The sequence below is a fragment of the Ranitomeya imitator genome, chromosome 4, assembly GCF_032444005.1.
Source record: "Ranitomeya imitator isolate aRanImi1 chromosome 4, aRanImi1.pri, whole genome shotgun sequence".
NCBI classification, from domain to species: domain Eukaryota; kingdom Metazoa; phylum Chordata; class Amphibia; order Anura; family Dendrobatidae; genus Ranitomeya; species Ranitomeya imitator.
The window spans coordinates 568451369-568478322 of NC_091285.1; the positions used below are offsets into that span (position 1 = coordinate 568451369).

At 42.7% G+C, this 26954-nt stretch overlaps 1 protein-coding gene across 1 annotated transcript in view; it reads left to right on the forward strand.

Annotated features, from left to right (window-relative positions):
- The window catches only part of LRRC28 (leucine rich repeat containing 28), a 63659-nt gene extending 45044 nt beyond the window's left edge, over positions 1-18615 (forward strand). The window contains exons 4-10 of the mRNA XM_069766292.1: positions 1195-1232; positions 2495-2632; positions 6654-6860; positions 12940-13042; positions 15999-16174; positions 17137-17296; positions 18351-18615. Of these exons, the coding sequence (XP_069622393.1) occupies positions 1195-1232; positions 2495-2632; positions 6654-6860; positions 12940-13042; positions 15999-16174; positions 17137-17296; positions 18351-18423 (895 nt within the window). The 3' untranslated portion in view covers positions 18424-18615. The remainder of the gene's footprint in view (positions 1-1194; positions 1233-2494; positions 2633-6653; positions 6861-12939; positions 13043-15998; positions 16175-17136; positions 17297-18350) is intronic.
- The last annotated feature ends 8339 nt before the right edge of the window (positions 18616-26954 follow it).

Here is a 26954-nt window from a genome sequence, read left to right on the forward strand (position 1 = left end):
AGGTTATAATTAGTGATGAGCAAGTGTACTCGTTGCTCGGGTGGTCTTCAAGTATTTGTGACTGCTCGGAGATTTAGTTTTCCTTGCCTCAGCTGCATGATTTACGGCTGCTAGACAGCTTGATTACATGTGGGGATTCCCTAGCGACCAGGCAACCCCCACATGTACTCAGGCTGGCTAGCAGCTGTAAATCATGCAGCTGTGGCAAGGAAAACTAAATCTCCGAGCAGTCACAAATACTCGGAGACCACCCGAGCAACGAGTATATTCGCTTATCGGTAGTTATAATCTAGCTATATGAAGTGGGGTTGACTTACTAAACTACCTGCACCAGAAATTTGTTAATTTTTTCCAATTCATGCTTTACAACACATTTATAATTCGTTTTAGACATGCTCTTTTGATTTGTGCTCCAAGGAACGTACTAAAATTGTGTTTAAATTGCTCCAAACATGCCAAAATTTTGACAACATAGTGATTACATTTTGGTAAAATTGAGCTACAACTGCATTCAAATTGTGCCAAAATTGCTATAAAGAATATCCATTATTTTTTTCACTAAACTTTGTCATATCTTTGTGGAAAAGCACAAAGACCATTCATGCTCGATTAGAAGTTGTTCCATTACAGTAACAGTATAAATCCTTCAAAAGAACATGAGTCCATTCTATGACTAAGTACAGTATAGGAGGGCCCTTATGGTCGCCATTCGGACTAGCTAAGGCATATAGCACTCCTTCTGACTAGTGAAGAAAGTCAGAGGTGACAGTCTGGTATCTTTAGTGTTTTAAATCCAGGAGTCGCACATCTGTGGTCAGAGTCATGTAATCAGAGTGAGACATTTCGCTTAAACTTCCATTTATCTGGGGACTTCTCAGTAACTGCAAACACACATCAGGGAACGGTGTCTGGCAGAATATTAGTGCTTCTTCTATGGCAGAATATTAGTGCTTCTTCTAAAGCTGCGTTCACACAACACATTTTTGTTTTCTTCTGGAATTGGTGGCTGTAATGAGTTCAACATGTGCCATCATATATTTCTGCCTGCCTTCTTCTCTGTAGTATAACATTGTCTCTTCTTCTTTGCCCTTGATGCTTCTAGTGTATTAACATGTCTGGAAATGTATGTCCTAGATGAAGTCCTTCAGGGTAACAGCTGTTCATGCATTTTTTTTTTCTTCTTTATTTTCGAAGGTATCTCCACTCAAATAACATTGTGTTTGTCCCAGAAGGTAAGTGTTGTTACATGATAATTTGGTCAAGTGTCCCTCTCCTTGGATAGTATGCTTACACGTATATTCCAAAAATCATCTATATATGATCACCTTCTAGCAAAGTGAAATAAGTGTGAAGGTGAAAATCTGCAATAGAAAAGTAACAGAACACAAAGATGGCACCGCAACTCTGCGCGCGTTACGATAGACAGACATGGAATGACTTCAATCTTGTTTACGTAATTACTTACTGTAGTTATACAGTAAGGTTCAGTTCAGTTTTTTCGCTCATATTTTGATCAAATTGTATAAGCTCACCTGCCAATAAGAAGGCTACCTCATTAAATGGTACTGTCATTGTTTCTGTATGATAGTAGACTCACCTCTCTCAAAAAATGAGCTTTTCAGATAGATAGGAAACATTTTTTTACACTAAGATAAATAAAAATAGGATCTGTAATAAGTAGCTGAGTTCATGCTATGTATTCTAGGACCAGACCTAGCTCCGATCCCAGCACTTTAAACACTCAGATGTAGCTGTCAACAGTGATGGCGACATGTGAGGAGTTCGACAGAGGAAAATCACTCTGTCAGCCCATCTGCACCCCCGCAGCACGTTCGTGGGGTGCCTATTGTTGCTATGGCAGAAAGGAGGCCATTATTATGCCTCCGTGTTTGCCATAAACTTCAGCCTATCAGATACTGACCTGGCTGCGCCACAAGATGATACCAACAAAAATTACTGTTTGTCAATCAAAAAATAAGCCACCATACAGCTCCACTGATGGAAAATTGTGAAACTTATGACTGTCGAATATGGAGGTGCAAAAACAAGTATTTTTTTTTTTTCAAAACTGGTATTTTATTGTCTAAAATAATAACACTATATAAATTTGGCATTTCCATATTTGTCCTGACCACTTTACTTTTAAAGTACAGCAAATGGGGTGAAATGCAAAAAAACTGACAGAATTGTAGGTTTGTTTATATTCCTTCCCATAAAGAGTTAACAAGGTAAGGCAAGGGGTTAATGAATGCTGTAAAAAAACAAAAAAAGATAGTGGAATTGCGCCTTTTTTTCACCATTGCACCCCAGTTTTAGATTTCGTTTTCCTGTTCTTGACGCTTTGGTAAAATAATTGGCGGCATTCAAAGCTACAACTCGTGTAGACAGTAAAGAACTTATGGCTCTTGGATGAAAAGTACAAGAAATGGAAGAGCAAAAATGACAAGTTGTGTGTTGGGGAAGGGGTTCAAGGCATTTCTCTTGTTGTCCGCAGCCATCGGCTCCCTGGTGAAGCTGCAGTCCCTGGACCTCAGTGATAATGCTCTTGAAATCTTGTGCCCCGACATTGGAAGGCTTAAATCACTGCGCCATTTACGGCTAACGAACAACCGCCTGAAATACCTTCCTCCAGGTAAGGAATGACCTACATGCACATCTGCCCACTGAGCCGGCTTCTGCCGGTGTTGGAGACCACCAGATGTTGCCCGTCAGAGCCATGTGTCTTTCTTGTAAAGTAGAAGTGGTAGTGAAAGGAAATGCTGTGTGATTAATACTGCAACTGTCCAGGTACAGCCTGGCTTCCTGAACGTTCTTTTAACCCTGACATGTTGTTCATTGCGGCAGGAGGGGAACAGCAGAGCGATACCGTCATGTCTTTGTACTATCATTTACATAGTATTTTTCTGCACATTTTGGTTTTTGGCCACATGATAGGTACATTTTGCATGAAATAACTACGGTAAATATTATCAGCATTTTGTAAAATGAAACCGATTACCAGGAATGTAACCGTCAGATTGTGAAGCTTTTGCTGTGAATATCTGCCTTGGAACCTCTTTAAACCCATTTATGTAAAGGAATTGAACGGTGAGAAGTTCTGTAATACGTTTATAGTACTCAGATGGCTTTTCAAGTTGGAGACGGAGCGGCCATATCAAGGTCATTTGTGCAGCTCCTTTCCTTTTTGGCATTCACCGGCTGCAGAGCTGGTATTGGGGACAGCAGAACGAGGCCTCCCTTTGCCATCACCCGTACTTGGGTAAGACATGGCTAAGGAGAAGGACCCTGGCCTCTGCAGGATATGTCTGACAGCAGGCATGTTTGACCTAAAGATTGGGCATGTTGGAAAAATGTCCTCCATCCTATAAACCTGATGTTCAGAGGCAGGCCGGTAACAGTTTTATTACATGATTTTGCCACACAATTATAGGGGCTGTACCTCCATTAAATCTTACCTTACACTGCACGGACAGAACAATTTTTCAGCTAGAAAGTGTAGATCCTGTTGTTACATACTTGTTATGGCGCCCCCTGCTGCTCTTGTTATCAGAATGTCCAGTAAGGCTACGTTCACATTTGCGTTGTTGGGCGCAGCATCGTCGACGGATACCGACGCATGCGTCATGCGCCCCTATCTTCAACATGGGGGGCACATGGACATGCGCCGGTATGCATTGTAATGCGTTTTATGACGCATGCGTCATTTTGACGCACAAGACAGGGCGCAGACGACGCTACTTGTAGCGTATTCCTGGCGCCGAATTTCCTGATCTTTACTATCTTATGACACCGCATGCGTCACAAAACGCTGCGTTGTGGGTTGCGTCGCCGACGCTGCGCCCAACACAAATGTGAACGTAGCCTTGGGCTACGTTCACATTTGCGTTGTTGGGCGTTGCATCGGCGACGCAACGCACAGCGCATGCAAATTCATTGTTTAGTGATGCATGCGTCCATTTTTAGCATGATTTTTGGCGCAAAAGAAATGCAACATGCAGCGTCCTCTGCGCCCTGACGCATGCGCCAAAAAAGACGCATGCGTTACAAAACGCAACACAACGCATGTCCATGCACCCCCATGTTAAATATAGGAGCGCATGACGCATGCATCGCCGCGGCTGCGCCCGACGCAACGCAAATGTGAACGTAGCCTTACTGTGCCCAGGAGCCGCTTCTAGTGAATCGTCAGTTCTTGTTGACCGAGCTACAAAGTATCAGGAATCCTATATAAGGCCATGTTCACATCTTACATTTTTTTCTGCAGGCAAAACCTGCTCTTTTTAGTAAAGCTGCTGCTTACAAAAAGGAGGCTTTGCTGAGTTTTCATTGCTGCAGCTTTGTTGTCTCTTGTGCATATTGATAATGTTTAGTGGCCAGAACAAGCAGGATTTAATTTCCTTAGGTTTTTGCACTTGTCCATTGTTTCCTTTGGGTGAATAAACACTGCAAAAGTGCTGAAAGAAGTGACATGCTGCAGTTTTCCAAATCGGTCAGAAAAAAACCCCAATGTGTGTGCGTGAGATTTCTGAAATCTTATAGGCTTTGCTGGTACGGTAAGACACAGCTGAAAATTTCCTTTAAAAAAAACCTCAGCAAAAACGCAACGTGTGAACATAGCCCAAATGTATCCAGACAGTGTGTGGACACAATAAAATGTTACATTGTGTACAAGCTCAATAGGGAGGGCTTTTCACCACTCAGGCCCCTTTCACACATCAGGTTTTTGCCGTCAGGCACAATCTGGTGAATTTTGAAAAAAAACAGATCTGGCAAAAGTTGCTGCTGGATCCGTTTTTTCCTCATATACTTATATTATCGCAGGATTGCGACGGATGGCCTCACGTTTCATCCTTTTTTTTTGCCGGATCCGTCAAAAATTAGTTTTCCGGCAGCCGGAGAAAACGTACAGAGGAACGTTTTTTCTGTCGCACAGCGACGGTACCGGATAAAAACGGATGAAACGTGGGGTAAAATTATTGAATCTGGCGACTGATTCCGTTTTTTTAAAGAAATCATGCATTTTCCTCTCTCTCTCCTCCCCGGAACAGGAAGTCCAAACTTTAATCCCCGGGTAAAAAAAAAGAAAGACGCATCAGTTTTTCACAATTTGCACCGGATCTGTTTTTTTCTTCAAAATTTGCTGGATTGTGCCTGACGGCAAAAAAACTAATGTGTGAAGGGGGCCTAATTCTGCTTGCTCGGCTGTGTGCGTATGAGTAGAGATGAGCAACTTTGATTGGGTCAGGGCTTATACGGCAAGTTATAGAGCTTACCGAATATACGGGAACCCGGATACATGGAGCGCACCGGCTGATCAGCTGTCCGGCTCCGCAGCTGCTTGTGTCACAGCTGTGTGACAGTCACAACACATCCACCATGGAGAGCCTGATTGTTGGGCTGTCCATGCATGTATTGTGACTCTATAGCTTGCCGAATACGGAGGGAGCAATAAGTGGGGTCTCAGAACCCATAGTAGTACTGATGTATAGGACGTATAACATATAAAAATGTTCATGCTAGTTACACTTTAATGCATTAAATGCTAATTCTCACTATATTAAATGGTTAAATTCACAAAGTGCTTGTAAAATCAATCCGCTTTGCATTCTTCTTGTTACTAAATATCTACTCCGTTCCCAAGAACAAAGTGATTTCTAATTTTGTGCTCTGCTCGCTGCCGATGGTCTATCAGCAATGGCCGGTCTCCTAGGCAATGGGAGCAGCGCTTACAAGATGTAGACTTTTCAATCACTTCGCTGAAGCTGACGGTAAAGTTCAAGCCTGTTTTTTAACAATACCAGTGCTCCAGACTTTCAGTCAGTGAGGAGCGTACCGCCCCTAGGCTAGCAGGAATTTGGGAAGCTGCGGAGCAGTGCGCTCTTAAAGAAAGATGGTAAAGTAAACTCAGTGGATGTCAGGAGGGAATCAAGAGTATGAGGGGACACGAGTATGTAACAACAGTATCTAGACAAGAAGCATAGGATTGGATTATGTCAACAGGTTTTTCCTATGTAATCTGTCAGCACCATGATGTAGGGACAGAGACCCTGATTCCAGTGATGTATCATTTAGTTTACTGGGTGCAGCAGTTGTGATAGTCATAGTTTTCTCTGCTGCAGATTTAGCAGAGCTCAGTTGTTGATCTGTGTATAACCCGCCGACATTGTATAGTGATACAGAGCTGCTCATCAGTGCGGGGAAGGGGCTGGGCTGGTTGGGCTACCCTGCAATTGCCAAGTTCTCCTGTAGTGATAATCTCCTGATAAACTCTTTATTGTATTGAAACAGCAAAACACATCCCCAGTAAGTGACACATCACTGGAATCGGGGTATCTGCTCCTACGTTAAGCTGTTCTCAGATTACATAGCAAAAACCTACTGACAGATTCCTTTTAATAATAGTAATAATTCCAGTTATAAAACTGTCCTGTTTTTTTCATGATCTTGTAAATTAATAAATTAATATTTAATCATAGGGCAGTCCTGACAAGGCTGCAGCGAGCCCCAAATGGATTTTCAGGATTTGAGAACAGGAACATTACATGCAAAACCTAAAGTAGTGTACATCAGTGATGTGAATTCAGGCTGAATCCTCTTCTGTGTGAATGGCCTTCTTCAGGCTGTGTGGTTAAGGCTTGTGCTCACGTTTCTAGAAATTGGAAAGCTGAAAGAACTGCAGACATTAGACCTCTCCACCAATCACTTGGCCAGTTTACCAGAGAAGCTGCACCTCTGCCAGTCGTTGCGTTATCTGACCGTGGATCGGAACTTCCTGTGCAGCGTTCCTCGCCAACTGTGCCAGCTGGCTAGTCTGAACGAGCTCTCCATGGCTGGGAACCGCCTGGCATCTCTGCCTTTGGGTAAGTGCGATGGAGAAAGGCAGATGACAATGTCTTTTTCTGAATTGTTAATGTTCAGGAACTGTTATATGTAAAATATATCCTGACAAAATAAAAATCACACGGCCCCTTAAGATTGTGTTAACGAGAGACAGACTTACAAGAAAACTAAGACTAGATAGAATCATTACCGGGCATCATCCTGTCTTCTTTGAAGTAATGACACAAGATGAGATCTAGAAGAACCCAGTGACTGAAATCCTAAACTGAAAGAGATTTGACCAAAAACCATATACTGGTATTCTATAGTATGGTGACATCTATGTACAGTTGTGCTCAAAAGTTTACATATCCCGGCAGAATTTTTGCTTTCTTGGCCTTTTTTCAAAGAATATGAATGACACCACCAAAACTTTTTTTCCACTCATGGATAGTGCTTGGGTGAAGCCATTTATTGTCAAACTACTGTGTTTTCCCTTTTTAAATCATAATGACAACCCAAAACATCCAAATGACCCTGATCAAAAGTTCACATACCCCATTCTTAATCCCGTGTATTGCCCCCTCTAACATCAATGACAGCTTGAAGTCTTTTGTGTTAGTTGTGGATGAGGTTCTTTATTTTCTCAGATGGTAAAGCTGCGCAATCTTCTTGGCAAAAAGCCTCAAGGTCCTGTAAATTCTGGGGCTGTCTAGCATGAACTGTGTGCTTGAGATCTCCCCAGAGTGGCTCAATGATATTGAGGTCAGGAGACTGAGATGGCCACTCCAGAACCTTCACTTTGTTCTGCTGTAGCCAATGACAGGTCGACTTGGCCTTGTGTTTTGGATCATTGTCATGTTGGAAAATCCAAATACGTCCCATGCGCAGCTTCCAGTGCAAATTTGCCTCCAGTATTTGCTGATAACGTGCTGCATTAATCTTTCCTTCAACTTTGACCAAGTTTCCTGTGCCTTTGTAGCTCACACATCCCCAAAACATCAGCGACCCACCTCCGTGCTTTACAGTAGGAATGGTGTTCCTTTCATCATAGGCCATGTTGACCTCTCTCCAAATGCAACGTTTATGGTTGTGGTTAAAAAGTTAGATTTTGGTCTCATCACTCCAAATTACCTTGTTCCAGAAGTTTTGAGGCTTGTCTCCGTGCTGTTTTGCGTATTGTAGGTGAGATACTTTTTGGCATTTACGCAGTGACTCGGTGACTCAACGAAGCAGCCCGTTTTTCTTCAAGTGCCTCCTTATTGTGCATCTTGAAACAGCCACACTGCTAGTTTTCAGAAAGTCCTGTATTTCAGCTGATGTTAATTGTGGGTTTTTCTTTGCATCCCGAACAATTTTCCTGGCAGTTCTGGATGACATTTTTGTAGAGCTACCTGACCGTGGTTTTGTTTTTACAGAGCCCCTGATTTTCAATTTGTTAATCACACTTTGAACATTGCTGACTGGCATTATCAATTCCTTGGATATCTTTTTGTATCCCTTTCCTGTTTTATACAGTTCAACTACCTTTTCCCGTAGATCCGTTGACTATTCTTTTGCTTTCCCCATGACTCACAATCCAGAAACGTCAGTGGCTACATGAAAGATACAAGAGTCTGTCTGGATCCCAGAAACTCATTCAGCTTTTATGCACACACACACACACACACACACACACACACACACACACACACACACACACACACACACACACAAACACACTGATTACAAGTAAACAGGTCACAGGTGAGGATGTTACCTTCAGTAGCCATTCAAACACATTTGTGTCAACTTCTGTGCATGTTATCAGGCCAAAATCACCAGGGTATGTGAACTTTTGATCAGGGTTATTTGGATGTGTTGGATTGTCATTATAATTTAAAAAGAGAAACACAGTAGTTTGACAATAAAAATGGCTTCACCCAACCACTAACCATGAGTGGAGAAAACGTTTTGGTGTTATCATTCATATTTTCTGAAAAAAGGCAAAGAAAGCAAAAATTCTACCAGGGTATGTAAACTTTTGAGCACAACTGTATATAGGTAGCCAGAGACCCTCAATATATGAACGCAGATTATAATTTCTTAACGGAGATTTCCTCATCAAAGATCAGTTGCAGCCAGACTTCATGTCCATGGTACATGAAGTTGTACTATGCTATACTTTGGGACATCTTACATATTTCTTACTAAAGGTCCCCAGATTCAAGAAGTGCCAAACCCACCGAATTCAGAGAGACTGGCCAACGTACTGAGGTTTATGGGGGCCTTAGATTATTACTATTGTTTTTTTTTTTTGTTTTGTTTTTTAATAAAGATCGTGATTTAAAATTGCCAAATTAAAAAAAAATACATGTAACTCAAAAACCTAATATAAACAATAGGTCTTTTACTGATGATGGCTTCCCTTTATATCCATCTGTCAGTAGTATGCTTCTAAATGTCCACATTATGTGACACATCTTCATTTAGATGTCTATAAACAGCCATTAAAAAAAGTGTTTATGTGCCCATAAGCTGCACAACTCTTAAGGTACCGTTACACTAAACGATTTACCAACGATCACGACCAGCGATACGACCTGATCGTCGTGATCGTTGGTAAGTCGTTGTGTGGTCGCTGGAGAGCTGACACACAGACAGCTCTCTCCAGCGACCAACGATGCCGAAGTCCCCGGGTAAACATCGGGTTACTAAGCGCAGGGCCGCGCTTAGTAACCCGATGTTTACCCTGGTTACCATTGTAAATGTAAAAAAAAAAACACTACATACTTACATTCCGGTGTCTGTCGCGTCCCCCGCCATAACGCGACAGACACCGGAATGTGAGTATGTGTTTTGGTTTTTTTTACATTTACAATGGTAACCAGAGTAAACATCGGGTTACTAATCACGGCCCTGCGCTTAGTAACCCGATGTTTACCCTGGTTACAAGTGAACACATCGCTGGATCGGCGTCACACACGCTGATTCAGCGATGTCAGCGGGTGATCCAGCGATGAAATAAAGTTCTGGCCTTCTAGCTCCGACCAGCGATGTCACAGCAGGATCTTGATCGCTGCTGCGTGTCAAACACAACGATATCGCTAGCCAGGACGCTGCAACGTCACGGATCGCTATCGTTATCGTTCAAAAGGTGTTCAGTGTGAAGGTACCTTTACAGGAGTGTCACATCTCACTCCCTGACTGCAGTACACAATATTCAGCCTCAACCTATTGTGAAAGGTGTGGCCACTTCCGCACAGTTCTAGTTCTAGGGATTATCCGGTCTAAAATGAAAAGTGTGCATTCTCTCTGTGTGACTGCAGACGTGTGAATCCTCCCAGCGCACGCACTGTGGGCCGCAAGGATTCGCCTTTGTCTTCCCCAGGAACTTGCAAAAAAAACGCTGTATTTTTCTGTAGGGTGACTGCACCAAGGTATGCAGTAGCAATCTGCTCTGATTATTGTGTTTTTGTTGTGATTTTTTATTATGCATTTTTATTATGCAGCCCTCTGCTGGATGTTCATAGATCGTGGGAACTTACCTAGAAAGCTCCCAGGCTTTCTAGGAAAGTTCCCACGATCTATGAACAGCCAGCAGAGGGCGCCTCACCGCAAATGAAGCTAAATATAGATCATTGATCTATATTTAGCCTCATTCCCCGGGGTTTTGCAGCAAGGAGCAGCCTGCATTAGCGGAACTCCTTGCTGCAAAATGTTTTAACCCCTTCAGAAGGATTTACATCGTTGGACGTTACAGATCTGCGGAGGGTAAGTATATTGTTGGTTTATTATGTTTTTTTACTTACAGAACGAGGGTCTTCAGTGACTGGATTGGGCGTAGAATAAAATACTCCCAACAACCATTGTTTTTATTTCATTAAAATAATTTTAAATAATGTGTTTGTCTTTTATTTAACCCTTTACTACAATTGGATTAATAATGGATAGGTGTCATAATTGACGCCTCTCCATTATTAATTAGGCTTAATGTCACCTTACAATAGCAAGGTGGCATTAACCCTTCATTACCCCATATCCCACCTCTACACGGGAATGGGAAGAGAGTGGCCAAGTGCCAGAATTTTTCTGGGGTGGCTGGGGGCAGATGTTTTTAGCCAGGGGGGGGGGGGGCAATAACCATGGACCCTCTCCAGGCTATTAATATCTGCCCTCAGTCACTGGCTTTACTACTCTGGCGGAGAAAATTGTGCGGGAGCCCACGCCAATTTTTTCCGCCATTTTAACCCTTTATTTTAAGAGCTAGAACGGCCAAATTTTGCAGATACACACTACTGACATTAGTAGTGTGGAATCTGCAAAAAAAATGGAGAGAAGACATGGTTTACTGTATGTAAACCATGTCTCAAATCATGTCGGGTTTTAGGAAGGAGAAAGAAAAAGCCGGTAATTGAATTACCGGCTTTCAAGCTGTATAGCGCTGGAATAAATATTAATATATATACATATGTGTCTACTGACATATATATATATATATATATATATATATATATATATAGACAGTATATATTTTTTTTTTTTCCTTTTTGGGACACATGGATCACTTCTATAGAGGTATGTTGGTTTTGCAAGCCTGCGAGAAAACCACGCAGTACGGATGCCATACGGATTACATACGGAGGATGCCATGCGCAAAAAACGCTGACACACCCTGCCTACGGAGGAGCTACGGACCACTATTTTCGGGACTTTTCAGCGTATTACGGCCGTAATATACGGACCGTATTTTCATACGCTGAGTGTGAAGCCGGCGTTATTCTGCATAAGAACATCGCCTCATGCATTTATTATTTACACAGTCATGTTTTTTTTTTTTTCATGTTTTTTGTAGAGAAGGTTTTGGGAAAATGCCTGGAAATATACTATGTGCAGAGCATGCTGTGTGTATAAATCATATTAAATAAACATATTTTTCGAGCACACTGATGACACTCAGTTAGCACCTGAGCATGCTCAGATAACACCTTAGAGCATGCTCGCCCATCACTACTTAGTACGTGACGTGATCCCCATCCCCTGAAATGCAGGGGTTAACACCGAGTGATTTTTATCGCTACCTCCTCCCTGTCTATTGTAGCACCTCCGTGTGCACTTGGCGGGTGCGGCCCCTGTACAAGCAGCGTCTGGTTTTGCCCCTTGTGCACAGTGAGCAGAAGTTCCCATATTTGGACTTTGTGTGAGTTTGGCTATCGCCTCCAGTCCATAGCTCAATGTAAATCACAAGCATTACTCGCCAGACAATAGCGCAGCAGCTGCCAACATCTGAGCTGCGGTGATAAAAAAAATAATGTGCTGGTCTACGGCCAAGGGGCCAGCGGAGTGACGATATACTGCGCTGCGGGAGCCGGTGAGGAGCATGTATGGGGTTAATACTCCTGGTGTCATCAGTGACAGGCTCTGCACTGTGCCCACACCAGCTAACAGGGTGAACTCTCTGCCCTCCAGCCTGAAGGTGGCGGATGCCTAGAGCAGATGCCCTCCAGGGAATGTTGTATATTAGAATGACATTAATGTTTCTGCTTGGCTGAGATTCAGTGAACTCCACCAACTACAGGAAGGTTAAAAATTCACCTCTCTTCAACCTTTAATAATTAGGGCAGGTCACAACCTCTATTAATACCCCACTATATTTAAGACAAACAATTTCTGTTTTTAGGTATTCAAGGATTACAAGGAGTAATCATAGTTTTTTTTTTTCCCCATGAATCGATTGTACACATGAAACTAGGAAAATTTGTAACATATTGTATTAAATATATCAGCTTCTTTCTCCTCCAGGACTGACCATTTATTCTCAAAATTATCAATTAATGGGTAAAATCTGTTTTCAAATGAATATAGACTTTCCCATGAGATAGGAGATGACAGTTGGTGCTTATAAAGTTCTATGGAGAGCTGCAGCTGTCGTTTCAGGGGAACGTGTAGCAGAATGTTTGTTTGCATTTTAGCCCCTTCTCCCATCTCCATATCATTTTATAAGCACCAACTGTCATCTCCTATCTCTTCATTAAACACAGATTTAGTCTTGGAATGTCCATGCATTGAATTTTGCAAGAAAAAAATACTTTGTGCGCAATCATTTGCTTTGTTTCATATTTTCTTGTTTTTTTTATCCAGATTTGGGAAGATCCCGGGAGCTGCAGTATGTTTATGTGGACAACAACATTCAACTAAAAGGTCTCCCCTCCTATCTCTATAATAAAGTGATTGGCTGCAGCGGGTGAGTCCACCACTTTTTAGTATTGAGTTTTAATGAAGTTAAAATTCAGTTGAAGGGAATCTGTCAGTAGGATCCACCCTCCTAAGCCGTCTATATGGGCATGTAGGTCATAGGAAGCTGAATAATATGATACCGTATTTTCCGGCATATAAGACGACTTTTTAACCCCTGAAAATCTTCTCAAAAGTCAGGGGTCGTCTTATACGCCAGGTACGGCGTGTGCAGGGAGTGGTCCCGGATGGTTCCCAGGGTCTGGAGGAGAGGAGACTCTCCTTTAGGCCCTGGGATCCATATTCATGTAAAAAAAAAGAATAAAAATAAAAAATAGGGATATGCTTACCTTCCGACGGCCCCCGACTCTCAGCAGTGTACACGGCGGCTTCCGTTCCCAAGGATGCATTGCGCGAAGGAACGGAGATGATTTAGCGGTCATGTGACTGCGACGTCATCTCCGGTCCTTCGAGCAATGCATCCCTGGGAACGGAAGCCGCCGCGTACACTGCTGAGAGTCGGGGGCCGTCGGAAGGTAAGTATGTCCCAATTTTTTATTTTTATTCTTTTTTTTACATGAGTATGGATCCCAGGGCCTGAAGGAGAGTCTCCTCCAGACCCTGGGAACCATCCAGACCACACACGCCGTATAAGACAACACCCGGCATATAACATGACCCCCGACTTATACGGCGAGTATATCCCAAACTGTATATTTTATATGGAAAAGTTGGGGGTCGCCTTATACGCAGGAAAATACGGTACCTTGATATCTGAGATCCAATGCCTTATTCCAGAAAAACCCACGTTTATCTTTAAATGTAAATGAGCTGTTAAGATGTATGGGCCGGACACTTGTCTGCATGAGAATCTGCTTCCAGAGATTATTGTAAATTAAACGGAGCCTTACCAGTGTGAGACATGTAATGACTGACAGTCTGTTCTCCTAATCTATATGTATCAAACTGGTAATGTCCCCATTCATTTACAATAAGCTCTGGAGGGAGACTCTCAGGGAGATCTATGCTTGGCCCATCGTTCTTAACAGCTTATTTACATATTAAGAAAAATGTGCATTACTTTGTAATAAGACATCAGCTCTCAGATATCACTGTATCATTTAATTCACCTTTCTATAACATACATGCCCATATACACCGCTTGGTAGGGTTGATCCTACTGACAAATAACCTTTTTAAATGGAATCTGTCACCACATGTGACCTATCTAAACTATTAATATGGGAATACAGGCTATAGACTGCTGAAAACAGTCCTACCTGTATGTTTCATATCAGATGTGTTGTTGGTGAGAAATCAGATGAAGATGATTTCTTTTATCACTTTATATAAATGAGCTATTACAGGCAACGGGGAGGAAGGTGCGTGGAGATAACTCTGCCTCCAGAGCTTATTTTTATATGAAGAGGAGCACAGATGTCCAATTTTGCAGCAATACACACTAGAGGGATTTAAAGGGAACCTGTCAGCAGGATTGTGCACAGTAACCTAAAAACAATGTTAGGTCGGCACAGTTATACTGATTAAAATGATACCTGGTGATGAAATCCGTCTTGTGGTTGTTGTTTAATCTTTATTTTCAGTTTTGAGTTAATGATATGCCAGTGCTTCGGGGTGGCCTGTGGGGATCTTTTTGTGATGCTCTGCTTACATATGCATCTGTATGGCTTCTGACAGGTCACCGATCCCTCACTGAGGGATCGGTGACCTGCCCCCTAGTTTCCATAATGATTACCTGTACATACTGAAGAAAAATGTGGCTGGCGGCACCATCTAGCCGGAGAAGGAAAAAAAATTCCTCCTCCAAGATGGCGCCGCCTGCGCAGTAGCAGCTCTTGGAAATGGCCGAAAGGCTGCACCATCTTGGAGGAGGAAATTTCTTTTTTTCTTCTCTGGCAAGATGGCACCGCCTGCTCAATAGCAGCTATCGGATCTCTATACACACCGATAGCTGCTACTGCACAGGGTGGGCGCCATTTTCAAATTGATTTTTTTTGTCACTTGCTCAATAATAGTTATTAACTGGGCACTAAACATGCGATTATGCTGCAGCGCAGGTGCCACGGCCAGCACCTGCCTGCAGAAGGGTTTTTTCTTCAGTATATACAGGTATTCTTCATGAAAACTAGGGGGCAGGTCAGTGAGGGAGCAGTGACCTGTCAGCACTCTGCATTGTGAGAGCAGAGCACCACATGAAGACCCCCACAGGCCGCCCCGGAGCACGAGCAGATCATTAACTAAAAACTGAAAATGAAGATTAAACAAAAACCACAAGACGGATTTCATCACCCCAGGTATCATTGTAATCAGTATAATGGTGCCGACCCGACACTCTCTGTAGGTTACTGTGCACAATCCTGCTGACAGATTCCCTTTAACGCTGCCCTAAGTAAGCAAATGGAATATTCATGCTGGCGCATTTTCCAGGCACCTCTGTCACTGCTCACACATTCTGTACACATTAAAGGGAAACTGTAAACCCTAAATGCCTGCAGTAGTGGTCTCTAGTGCTGCTAGTGATTTGCTAGCTGTGAATTAGCTGACAGGTTACCTTTAATTTTAGAGATGTTGACCATATCTTGGATTGCGCAGCATATCTCGTACATTCATGAAAGGAATAAAAGGTTCATCAGACGAACTAGATGAATAAAGCAATGCATTGTTATATTAAGCTGCACTGTATAAAATCCGTAGCAGTCTCTATTCCTCCCTGTGATGTATCTCCTCCAGTCTAATACGTGGCACGAAGCCCCTCTGGACACAGGCCAGGCTGTGATCACTATTTTCCACTGTTAAGTGATTGGAAATGTCTCCTGCTAAGCGCTTGGTTGGATGTTTTTTTTCTAGGGCTAGCTGTTCTAGACATGTAGATGCCTTTGTCAGAGAATTCCAGGAAAGCAAGACACCTTGTGATGTTAACAGTTTCCTTCCTTCCATCCTCACAGCTGCGGCTCGCTTGTTCCCATATCTGACACAAAGCTGCTTTCTTTCTCCTCTGGGCCACTGAGCGTCCTCCTCCCGGCCGAGGTGAAGACTATTGGTTTATCCACTGACTCAGTATTGCCCCTGCAGGAACTGGCACTGCGCTCCCTCCATGCTGCTTTATGCGCATTCATACCAGGTGAGCTTTTTTGCATCCTAGATAAACAGAAACCTTTTCACATTTTATAACCTGAATTGTCTGCCTATAAAAATAAAAAACATTTGACTAAAAAATGAACGTTACACTGCGTACTTTTAGGGGCACATTCTCTGCTTCTCACCTTTAGGCCCCAGCCCCTCTCTATGGCATTGGGGTTTGGTTTGTAGGTGTGAAACACTGGGAATGGTGAGGGATAGGATAGGATCTTGGCTTCTCACAAAGTGCCCTGTAGCGACTGTCCTTTGGCCAAGTTCTATTGACCCAGATGTTCTAACTTTAAGTTATGACCTTTCTCAAACATCAGACTGCAGGAGCTGATTACAGTGCAGGAAAACAGCTCAGTGAGTGGCGGTATATCCGCTGCGGTGAGAAGCGTTGCGAGGCACCAGTTTATTTTTGCCATGGTATGTAAGGGGTAGGACCCTACTCAAGCACCTTGCCCTGGGACTGGAGTGCCATCCATGTTCACTTTTCTGTTACTTTTTTGTTTGACCTCTGCTTTGGCTTTCTACGTTGTTAGGGTAGAACGGTGGCTCAGTGGTTAGCACTGTTGCCCTGCAGCGCTGGAGTCCTGGGTTCAAATCCCACTAAGGACAACATCTGCAAGGAGCTTGTATGTTCTCGTGTTTGTGTGGGTTTTCTCCGATGTCCTTCCACACTCCCAAGACATACTGATAGGGAATTAATGGCGCTATAAAAGTGAGTAAATAAAGTAATGCTATTTTTCAGTGAAGCATGGTAGACACTCCTACAACTTCTCATAAATCTGTATTTTATAATAAGAAGTGTAAAGGATCGCTATAAACATTGTATAGGTGCAGACATGCCTTCTGTTTTGGTTTTCTTTGCTTCTTGTGTCATGTACTCAAGCCCCCCCAAAAAAATCAAGTGCATTCCATAAAGAATAACATAAATTGACCTCTTTGTTTCTGTTTCATTAGATATAAGCTGCCTTTCCTACATCTCATTACCCAGGAGTCTGTTGGAGCTACTGCGGAGTCCTCTAGGGCACTGCCACCGCTGCAGCCAGTCCATGTTTACTATTGTTTATCCAAAGCTCTTCCCCCTGAGAGAGACCCCTATGGCTGGACTACATCAAGGGTAATGCAAAAGATCACAAAAATGGCCTCCGATATTGGGTCTCATGGTTGAGGTGCAGTTATTTGAGCGCTAGCTTTTATTCGGCATTTTTAGAAGCAGTTGACTGTACAAGGTGGGCCATTTAAATGGATACACCTAAATAAAATGGGAATGGTTGGTGATATCAACTTCCTGTTTGTGGCACATTAGTATTTGGAAGGGGGAAAACGTTCCAAGATGGGTGGTGACCATGGCGGCCATTTTGAAGTTGGCCATTTTGGATCCAACTTTATTTTTTTCAATGGGAAGAGGGTCATGTGACACATCAAACCTATTGAGAATTTCACAAGAAAAACAACAGTGTGCTTGGTTTTAACGTAACTTTATTCTTTCATGAGTTATTTCCAAGTTTATGACCACTTATAAAATGTGTTAGTGCTGCCCATTGTGTTGGATTGTCAATGCAACCCTCTTCTCCCACTCTTGACACACTGATAGCAACACCGCAGAAGAAATACTAGCACAGGCTTCCAGTATCCGTTGTTTCAGATGCTGCACATTTCGTATCTTCACAGCATAGGCAATTGCCTTCATATGACCCGAAAGATAAAATTCTAATGGGGTCAGATCGGGACACCTTGGTGGCCATTCAACTGGCCCACGATGACTAATCCACTTTCCAGGAAACTGTTCATGTAGGAATGCTCGGACCTGACACCCATAATGGGGTGGTGCAAACTGTTCCCCAGCCTCCAGGCTTCCTGCTGGTCAGGGGGGCGTTGCTCTCCTGCATGATTGACAGTTCAGACCAGCAGAATCATCTTGTTGCTGGTCCAAACTGTCCGTTCTTCAGGCAGAGGCGCATCAGAGAAGTGCAGATGCACTGAAGCTGACCGGTATGGTGCTAACAAGGGGCATATAACCACTGAGGATTTTTAATTACATGTAAATTGCAAAGTTGCTTCTTTTTACAAGCATTTAACAATTTTAAGCATTAAAGAACATGAGAATAACCCTTATGTATGAAGTAGGATAATGACCAGACTCCTGACTCATCCCCATTCTTTTCTTGCAGGAGAACAGCTGTCAGTTTTGTGGCATACTGCTGCTCTGTCCAATGTCTCCAGACATTCGATCTACTAAGTTGATATTTATCTTCCCTGGCAATATTGGACTATCCTATCTTGCCCCATCGTCTTAAGTAACAACCAGCAGTGATATTTCCGAAACCTGTAAATCGGTGTGAGTGAACCCGGGGACTGACAATGGCCACGTTAATTACGCCATTACACTTGCTGTCCTTTACTGAAGGTTCTTCAATAAAGACTCTCTTCTCCTTGTGTGTTTTTGGATGAATCATACATACCACAGGGAGGCGGATCTGCCATCCAAAATACATATGAGGGATACGACTTAATAAACAGGCTCACGCTGGCCTTTACCATTATTCAGTACTAACGCCATAAATATTACAGATGAATCTGACGAGGATTTGTGTAATATGAAACGACACGACATATCTAACGCAGACAGGTGGAGTAGCCTTTGTTGAACACATCCGCAGTAACCCGTTTTCCGTGGTATGCAGTGGATCGGAGGTCTTTTTCTATACATTTCAGATACCCCTTTCAGTAGTATATGAACACAAGGTGCAAGAAAGTCTTCACTGAATTACCGAACATGAAAGCCAGCGAGTGATGCGTCAGCCCTGGTACTGGATGATCGGTGAAGATAGTAGTGATGGCATTGCCGGACGGCTTCCCAGTACAAGGGCGGCCTTTCAATCCTCCATATCCTGACAGTAACAATGGTGCTTCATTAAGATAAAATATTTCAGAATCTTGTCTTTTAACTAGTTCACTGCCGCAGACGAGAACAAAACCATTATAAGTGATGATGATACTGAGAGTGAAATGATTGATGCACGTCATCACTCCATGCCTTTTACCTGGGATCCGAAGGGTCGCAGATGTTTTCTTCTGGATCACATTTGCCGACAGCAAATCTCTCAATGCCGTGTGTTAAAAAAAAAACACCATGGCTGCTGACCAGATATCTTATTAGAGGCACTGGAATAGATCATCATTTCTAATGACCTCATCCAAGAAACGTCTCAACAAAATATGGACTGAAATAAAGCTGCTGTCTATGTGAATCTCCAGCTTGTTCTGTGGCTTGTTCTTCGACATACGGTAACTACATAAAGGGGTAAAGAGGCTGAACGCCGTTTTATAATGCCCCCAAGGCGGTATGAGATTTACATTGTAGGATGGTCTGACATGAATATCTGCCATAGCGTTCAAGAACATTCACACTGCTGCTTCAAAATGAACAGTCATCCATCCCTTGCATCCCATGAGTTACATTATTCAGCTGACGTCTATTGTATATCGAAAACATTATTCTGGAGCCCAAAACTCTCTGGAAAATTATTATTAGTAAATTCCAACCTAAAATAAGAGAAACAAACAACAACTAGCCAGGTATGTAAGACAGATAAAGCAAGTCCTTATAAATAGAGACAGAGAAGCTGTAAGCTGGACATCGCTTTCTACATAGAGCAGGGGTGCAGAAACTTCTTTTTTTTTTTTTTTTTGTCTGAGGGCCATATTCTCCTTTTAAACCAACCCCAAGGACCACAATAAAACTTAAGAGGTATTAAGACCTTAAAGAGGTGGTCCACTACATTCTTTAATTCCCTCACCGGTTTTACCCTTGTATATAAGTATTTTTGTAAATAACTCTTGCTGTCCTCTCTGCCTGTGAGCGGCGCTATCGATGACCACGTGTCATGTCAAGTACCAGAATGCCTTGCTTCACCCAGTTGACAGGGCTGTGGGCGGAGCCCAGTATCCACCTCGCGCTTTCCCTCTCCTCTGTTTTCATTAGCCGCACGTGTGCTCTGAGTACTGGACTGTGACGTGCGGCGAAACTCCACCCACGGCCTAGTCACTCAGGAGCTGTGTGCGCCACTGGATCACGCCCAGGTGAAGCAAGGCATTCTGGTACAGGATATCTGTGGCGGCTGCAGCCGGGGTCACGTGATGCCGAGTGAGCGGTCAGCAATAGCACCGCTGACAGGCAGAGAGGACAAAAAGAGGTATGTACAAAAATATTTCTGTACAAGGGTTAAATCTGCGAGGGAATTATAGAATGTAGTGGACAACCCCGATAAGGCGGCAAATGTATTTTGTATAATTTGAATTTTTTTGTTGCAGTTTTTAAAAGTCCATGCAAAAACACTTGTTTTTGCCATGATGTTCAAAACTATGGTAAGCCCACAATATTTTTGGCATACATTTTCAGAAAATCAAAATTTCACAAAATAGTTTGCCACTATTTCAAAAAGCCATGAAAAAGAAATTCAATGTGGTCAAAATGCATCTGCATGATGTGAACGCAGCTTTATGGTTTACCAAATCTATATGCCATGAATGTCAGGTTCAACTTCCAGACGCCAGGCTATCTGGAGAATTGGGGTAACTTTTTCCCCAATGGGCACATAACTAACAGCCCAGCATTTCACAATTCCCAAACTACTATGGAGAGAGTGCACACATGCACGGCCACCTCTCTAATTAATATACTCATTTCTGGACTTTAGTGAACATAAAGGAAAAAAAGTATAATTTCAGCTCATCCGTCTATAGAGACACAATCCGCGGTCTAATGAGCCAGGTAGTGCACGGAATGGGAGAAAAGAATGTACAGTTGAATGCCAGAGAATGTAGCAAAGAAATGTCCAGCACTCATCCCAAGGTTCAATGACAAATTCCTTTTTATTAGATAGACCTAAAATCCAACAGTACAACATATAAAAAATAAATGTTTATAGACTATTAATCATAACGGATTCATAGGATTAAGATTCCAAGAACTTGGGTTTGAAACGCGTTAGTCTATACTCGTAGATTTTATGTACATCAACTTTTTACAGAACATTACAGAAGTTCTCAACCGGGGCCAATGGACTCCATTCTCCTGCAATACATGGGAACCACAATGTGGCATTAGGACCTGTCAAAGTCTTCTCCTGAGCTATGTGCCACTCCTTTCCTTACAGGGGAGCAACCACACACAGAGGAGCATTTCCAGATTAATGAGGGTCACATGATGTCCAGAGAAGCAGCTCATCCTGGCACAGGTAGAGAGTAGAGTTGAGCAAATTTTTCAGTTCCCATTCCAATCGGCTGCGAATATTGTTTTTGCAAAATTCGCTGAACGTCATTGGAGTCAAAGGGAGTAGAAATGAACGAATATGTTCAGACCCAATCATCAAACATAAATTTGTCACAAATAGTGTACCAATATGGCACGAATATGGCAAATTCAGATTCGGCGACAGATTCCGAATATATTTGCTCAACTCTAGTAGAGAGCAGCAAAGAACCTGTAACACTGTTATACCAATTACCCAGAGTTGTAATTTGTAACATTGTCTAATTACTGCAATGACTGAATTATAATCCATACATAAGGCTGGTTTTCCAGGATGTGTGTGGCATATGTACGGTTTATGCTGAAATAACCATTAAGCAAATGCAGTTGAAAAAACGTCAAATCATAGATCAAGAGATGTCTTTGAGGAAACTTTGGGATAGTAGAACCACTGTGACTTACACACCGTAAGAACCATGAATGGACGCTCTATTTTTATTCTGTACGGAGTCTGCAGACGGTACGGTTAGTGCTGACTGTGTGCTCCACATAACCGCATAATGATATATTGGTCACTATTTTTAGGAACATTCAAACTGCATATACAGTACCTTTCAGTAAGGAGCGGAATCTCTGGCAACATTTGCATCTGGCTAGAAGCCCCTATTGATGAAAGCAATAGAAAAGGTGCTGTATTTGTATTCAATCATTGTAATCATATGGTACACAATTTATGGTTAATTTTTTCTTACTAAATATTGCTCTGTCCAGTGATCAATACCCTTCCTGACGCAAGTATTGTAGGTACAGCGTAAGCCTACAGACTAAAGCTACACCGTGATTTTAATTACAATCCTAGGATGCATCCCCTTGTGGGCCACAGATGGCATCTTGTTTGGCCCCTCGCAATTTGTGGAGAAAAGTTTCTTGGCTCATTAGTGGTAAGCGTGTGGTAAGAGGCACATTGCTTTATATCCGAATATAAGTGTCATTGTGTCTATGGATTCCAGATTCTTAATCCACCAGAACAAAATACTGTAACGCCAAAGTCCACCACCTGGATACAGACGTATTCTTACAAGTATCAGCTACTCAAAACCTAAAACTTTATAAATCATACTGCTCCTGTTAATCAGCCCTGGCACCTTGATCAATAGCTACCGACATACTGTAGAATGATGCCCACAATCGCCTCCTCACATGGTATGATGGTACCCACACAGTGTGATGCTCCACAGACCCCCAAAATGGTATAATGGCCCCAACACAGGTACTGACTGACAAAAAGAAATACCTCCAACAATACGCTGCTCCAGTCTGTGTTAAGTGCAGATCGAGGCTTCACATATGTTGTCCTAAGACTCAGACACACAGGCTGAATGGTGGGGCAGTGAGCTGACAGCTCCATGTTCCACCATAATATTTAACGACAGGAACTGCCAAAAGGCAAGATGTCTTCAGCGTGCAGTTTTCCCAGGTCTGCTCTACAGGATACAATTTACTAACAGTGCCTTGAAAAAGTATTTCTAGTTGATCTGTTGGTGAAAAATAACATAGCATGCTGCAATTTCACTTTGAAATCGGATGCCACTCACCCATTCAAGTCTGTGGGTGCTTGGAAAACATCGGAGTCCACTCGGATGACATCCAAGTGCAGTCCGATATCCATGAACTCACAGTATGGAGAAGATGGAGAAATTTTGTTCTCCATCTTCTCACCGTGTGCTCTGATCATGTCATAGGAGAGAATCGGATCACACTTTTATCAAGAGTGTCATTAGTATAATCGGCCTATTCTCTTGGATGAAAGAATCTACAGCCGTCTGACTGCAGCCTAACTAAGCCAAACAGGGTAGTGGAACTCAAAAATGCAGGTGAGAACGGAGCCTAAGAGGGTATTCAAATTGTGGTTATGATACTTTCATTTTTAGAGAGAAAATTATTGGAAAAACTGGTGGTTTTGCTGAAAATGCCCCCCAAAAACCCCACCTGATATGACTGGAGTGTGTGTACGGCTGTTACGCAGTATAATGCAATAATTAGAGCTGTACATGGATCCATATTCCTATCACGTGTGATCCAAGCTCATTGCTTTCTCGAGTTGCGCTCCTCCGTGCCTAGATAGCTATTGGTGCAACTCTACAATGAGATGTCTCACTTTGGAATTAATTTTTTAGTGACTTAAACACATGTTCATACAGTATACCTTTCCTTTTATCCTGTCCCGTGTCTTGGTTGAATTTGAGGGACATTTGTCTTTTTTTCAACCGTACAAACTGTGTGACGTGGACACCATCAGCATCCAACATGTTTCACCACTAAGTGCAGCGTCACAAGTTACAGCATACACAATACGTCAGAAGTTGTGATTGGGTGCATCATATATTTCATGCATTTCTAGAGTACAGTCCAAACTATGTTACCTTTACACATTTCTTTATGAAAAGCCAATAAGAGACACAGCTCCGTAATTCTAGTTCTCATGTCTCGGACTCCCACAGATTACTCAATCACAAAGATCTATGATGTATTTTTTTCTTCATTTTTCACATGATAGATCATTTTTGTATTACCGGTTCTCACATAATGCCAGTAATACAGGTGCATCTCACAAAATTAGAATATGATCAAAAAATTAATTTATTTCAGTTCTTTAATACAAAAAGTGAAATTCATATATTGTATTGAGTCATTACAAACAGACATCTATTTCAAGTGTGTATTTCTGGTAATGATGATTATGGCTCACAGCCAATGAAAACCCAAAAGTCATTATCTCAGTAAATTAGAATAATTAATAAAAAAAAAACACCTGCAAAGGCTTCCTAAGCATTTAATAAGGTCCCTTAGGTCGGTTTCACATGTCAGTGGCTCCGGTACGTGTGGTGACCGTTTCCTCACGTACCAGAGACACTGACTCACGTAGACTCATTAAAATAAATGTGTCTCTGCACATGTCAGCGTGTTTTCACGGACCCTGTGTCCGTTTGCAAAACACGGAGACATGTCAGTGTGCGTGGGAGCGCACGGATCACACGAACCCATTAAAGACAATGGGTCTGTGTAAACACGTACCGCACACGGATGCTGTCCGTGTGCGTTTTTCCTGTCATAGGGTAAAAATTGTTGCAATACACGGACAGCACACGGACCCTAAAAACGTACTCACGGACATCACACGGATACCACACAGATAGCCTACGTGAGCACACGGACACGGATAACTTCGGTACCGTTTTCTCAGGTACCGGAATTATCTGGACGTGTGAGACTGGCCTTAATCTGTTTCAGTAGGCTCCACAATCATGGGGAGGACTGCTGATTTGACAGATGTTGACACACTCCACAAGGAGGGTAAGCCACAAAAGGTCATTGCTAAAGAAGCTGGCTGTTCACAGAGTGCTGAATCCAAGAATATTAATGGAAAATTGAGTGGAAGGAAAAGTGGTAGAAAAAGTTGCACAAGCAACCGGGATAACCGCAGCCTTAAAAGGATTGTTAATAAAAGGCCATTCAAAAATCTGGGGGAGATTCACAAGGAGTGGACTGCTGCTGGAGTCATTGCTTCAAGAGCTACCTCATACAGACGTATCCAGGACATGGAGAACAAGTGTCACATTCCTTGTGTCAAGCCACTCATGACCAATAGACAACGCCAGAAGCGTCTTACCTGGACTAAGGAGGAAATGAACTGGACTGTTGTCAGTGGTTCAAGGTGTTGTTTTCAGATGAAAGTACATTTTGCATTTCATTTGAAAATCAAGGTCCCTGAGTCTGGAGGAAGAGTGGAGAGGTCACAATCCAAGCTGCTTGAGGTCTAGTGTGAAGTTTCCACACTCAGTGATGGTTTGGGGAGCCATGTCATCTGCTGGTTTAGGTCCACTGTGTTTTATCAAGACCAAATTCAGCGCAGCCATCTACCAGCAAATTTTAGAGCATTTCATGCTCCTCTCTGTCGACAAGCTTTTTGGAGATGGAAATTTCATTCTCCAGCAGGACTTGGCACCTGTCCACACTGCCAAAAGTACCAACACCTGGTTTAAAAATAACTATCACTGTGCTTGATTGGCAGCAAACTTGCCTGACCTTAACCCCATAGAGAATCTATGGAGTATTGTCAAGAGGAAGATGAGAGACACCAGATCCAACACTGCAGACGAGCTGGAGGCTGCTATCAAAGCAACCTGGACTTTCCTAACAGCTCAGCAGTGCCACAGGCTGATAGCCTCCATGCCACGCCGCATTGATGCAGGAACTGATGCCAAACTAGCCTCGACCAAGTATTGAGTGCATTTACTGAACATACATTTCAGTAGGCCAACATTTTGGATTTTAAAATTATTTTTCAAGCTGGTGTTATAAAGTATTCTAATTTACCGAGATAATGACTTTTGGGTTTTCATTGGTTGTAAACCATAATAATCATCAACATTAACAGAAATAAACATTTGAAATAGATCACTCTGTCTGTAATGACTCTATATATTCTGAGTTTCACTTTTTGGATTGAAGAACTGAAATAAATTACCTTATATACTCGAGTATAAGCTGAGATTTTCAGCCCATTTTTTGGGTCGGCGGGTAAGGGGGAGCGACGACTGTCACATACTCTCTGGCCCCTGGCGCGGTCCCTGCATATCCCATGGTCTCCGGTGCTCGCAGCTCTTCCTCTGTTCAGCGGTCACGTGGTACCGCTCATTAAAGTAATGAATATGGACTCCATTCCCATAGGGGTGGAGCCGCATATTCATTCCTGTAATGAGTGGTACCAGTGACCACTGAACAGAGGAAGAAGAAGAAGCTGCTGGCTCCTGGAGACCATCTGTCCGGGAAGCTGCCAGGGACCACGCCTGGAGCAGGTTAGTATTTCATATTCACCTTTCCTTGTTCCACCGCCGCTCCGTCTTCCGTGTCTTCTGCACTGACTGTTCAGGTCAGAGGGCGCGATGACGTATTAGTGTGCGTGCCGCCCTCTGCCTGAACAGTCACTGCTGTGCCGGGAGACGACGCTGAGGAGCAGCGGGCAGCAGTGAGAGGTGAGTATGTAAAAAAAATTTTATTTATTGCCGCAGCAGCAGCACTACATGTGGCACATTTTTATATGGAGCATCTTATGGGGCCATAATGAACTGCATGGAGCACTATGTGTGGCACATTTGTATATGGAGCATCTTATGGGGCCATAAGGAACTGCATGGAGCATTATATGGGGCACATTTTTAAATGGAGCATCTTATGGGGCCATAATGAACTGTATGCAGCATTACATGTGGCATATATTGATATGGAGCATCTTATGGGGCCATAATGAACTGTATGGATCATTACATGTGGCGCATTTTTATATGGAGCATCTTATGGGGCCATAATGAACTGTATGCAGCATTACATGTGGCATATATTTATATGGAGCATCTTATGGGGCCATAATGAACTGTATGGAGCATTATATGTGGCACATTTTAACACTTAACCTACTAATGTCTCAATCAATTTTACTTTTATTGGTATCTTTTTATTT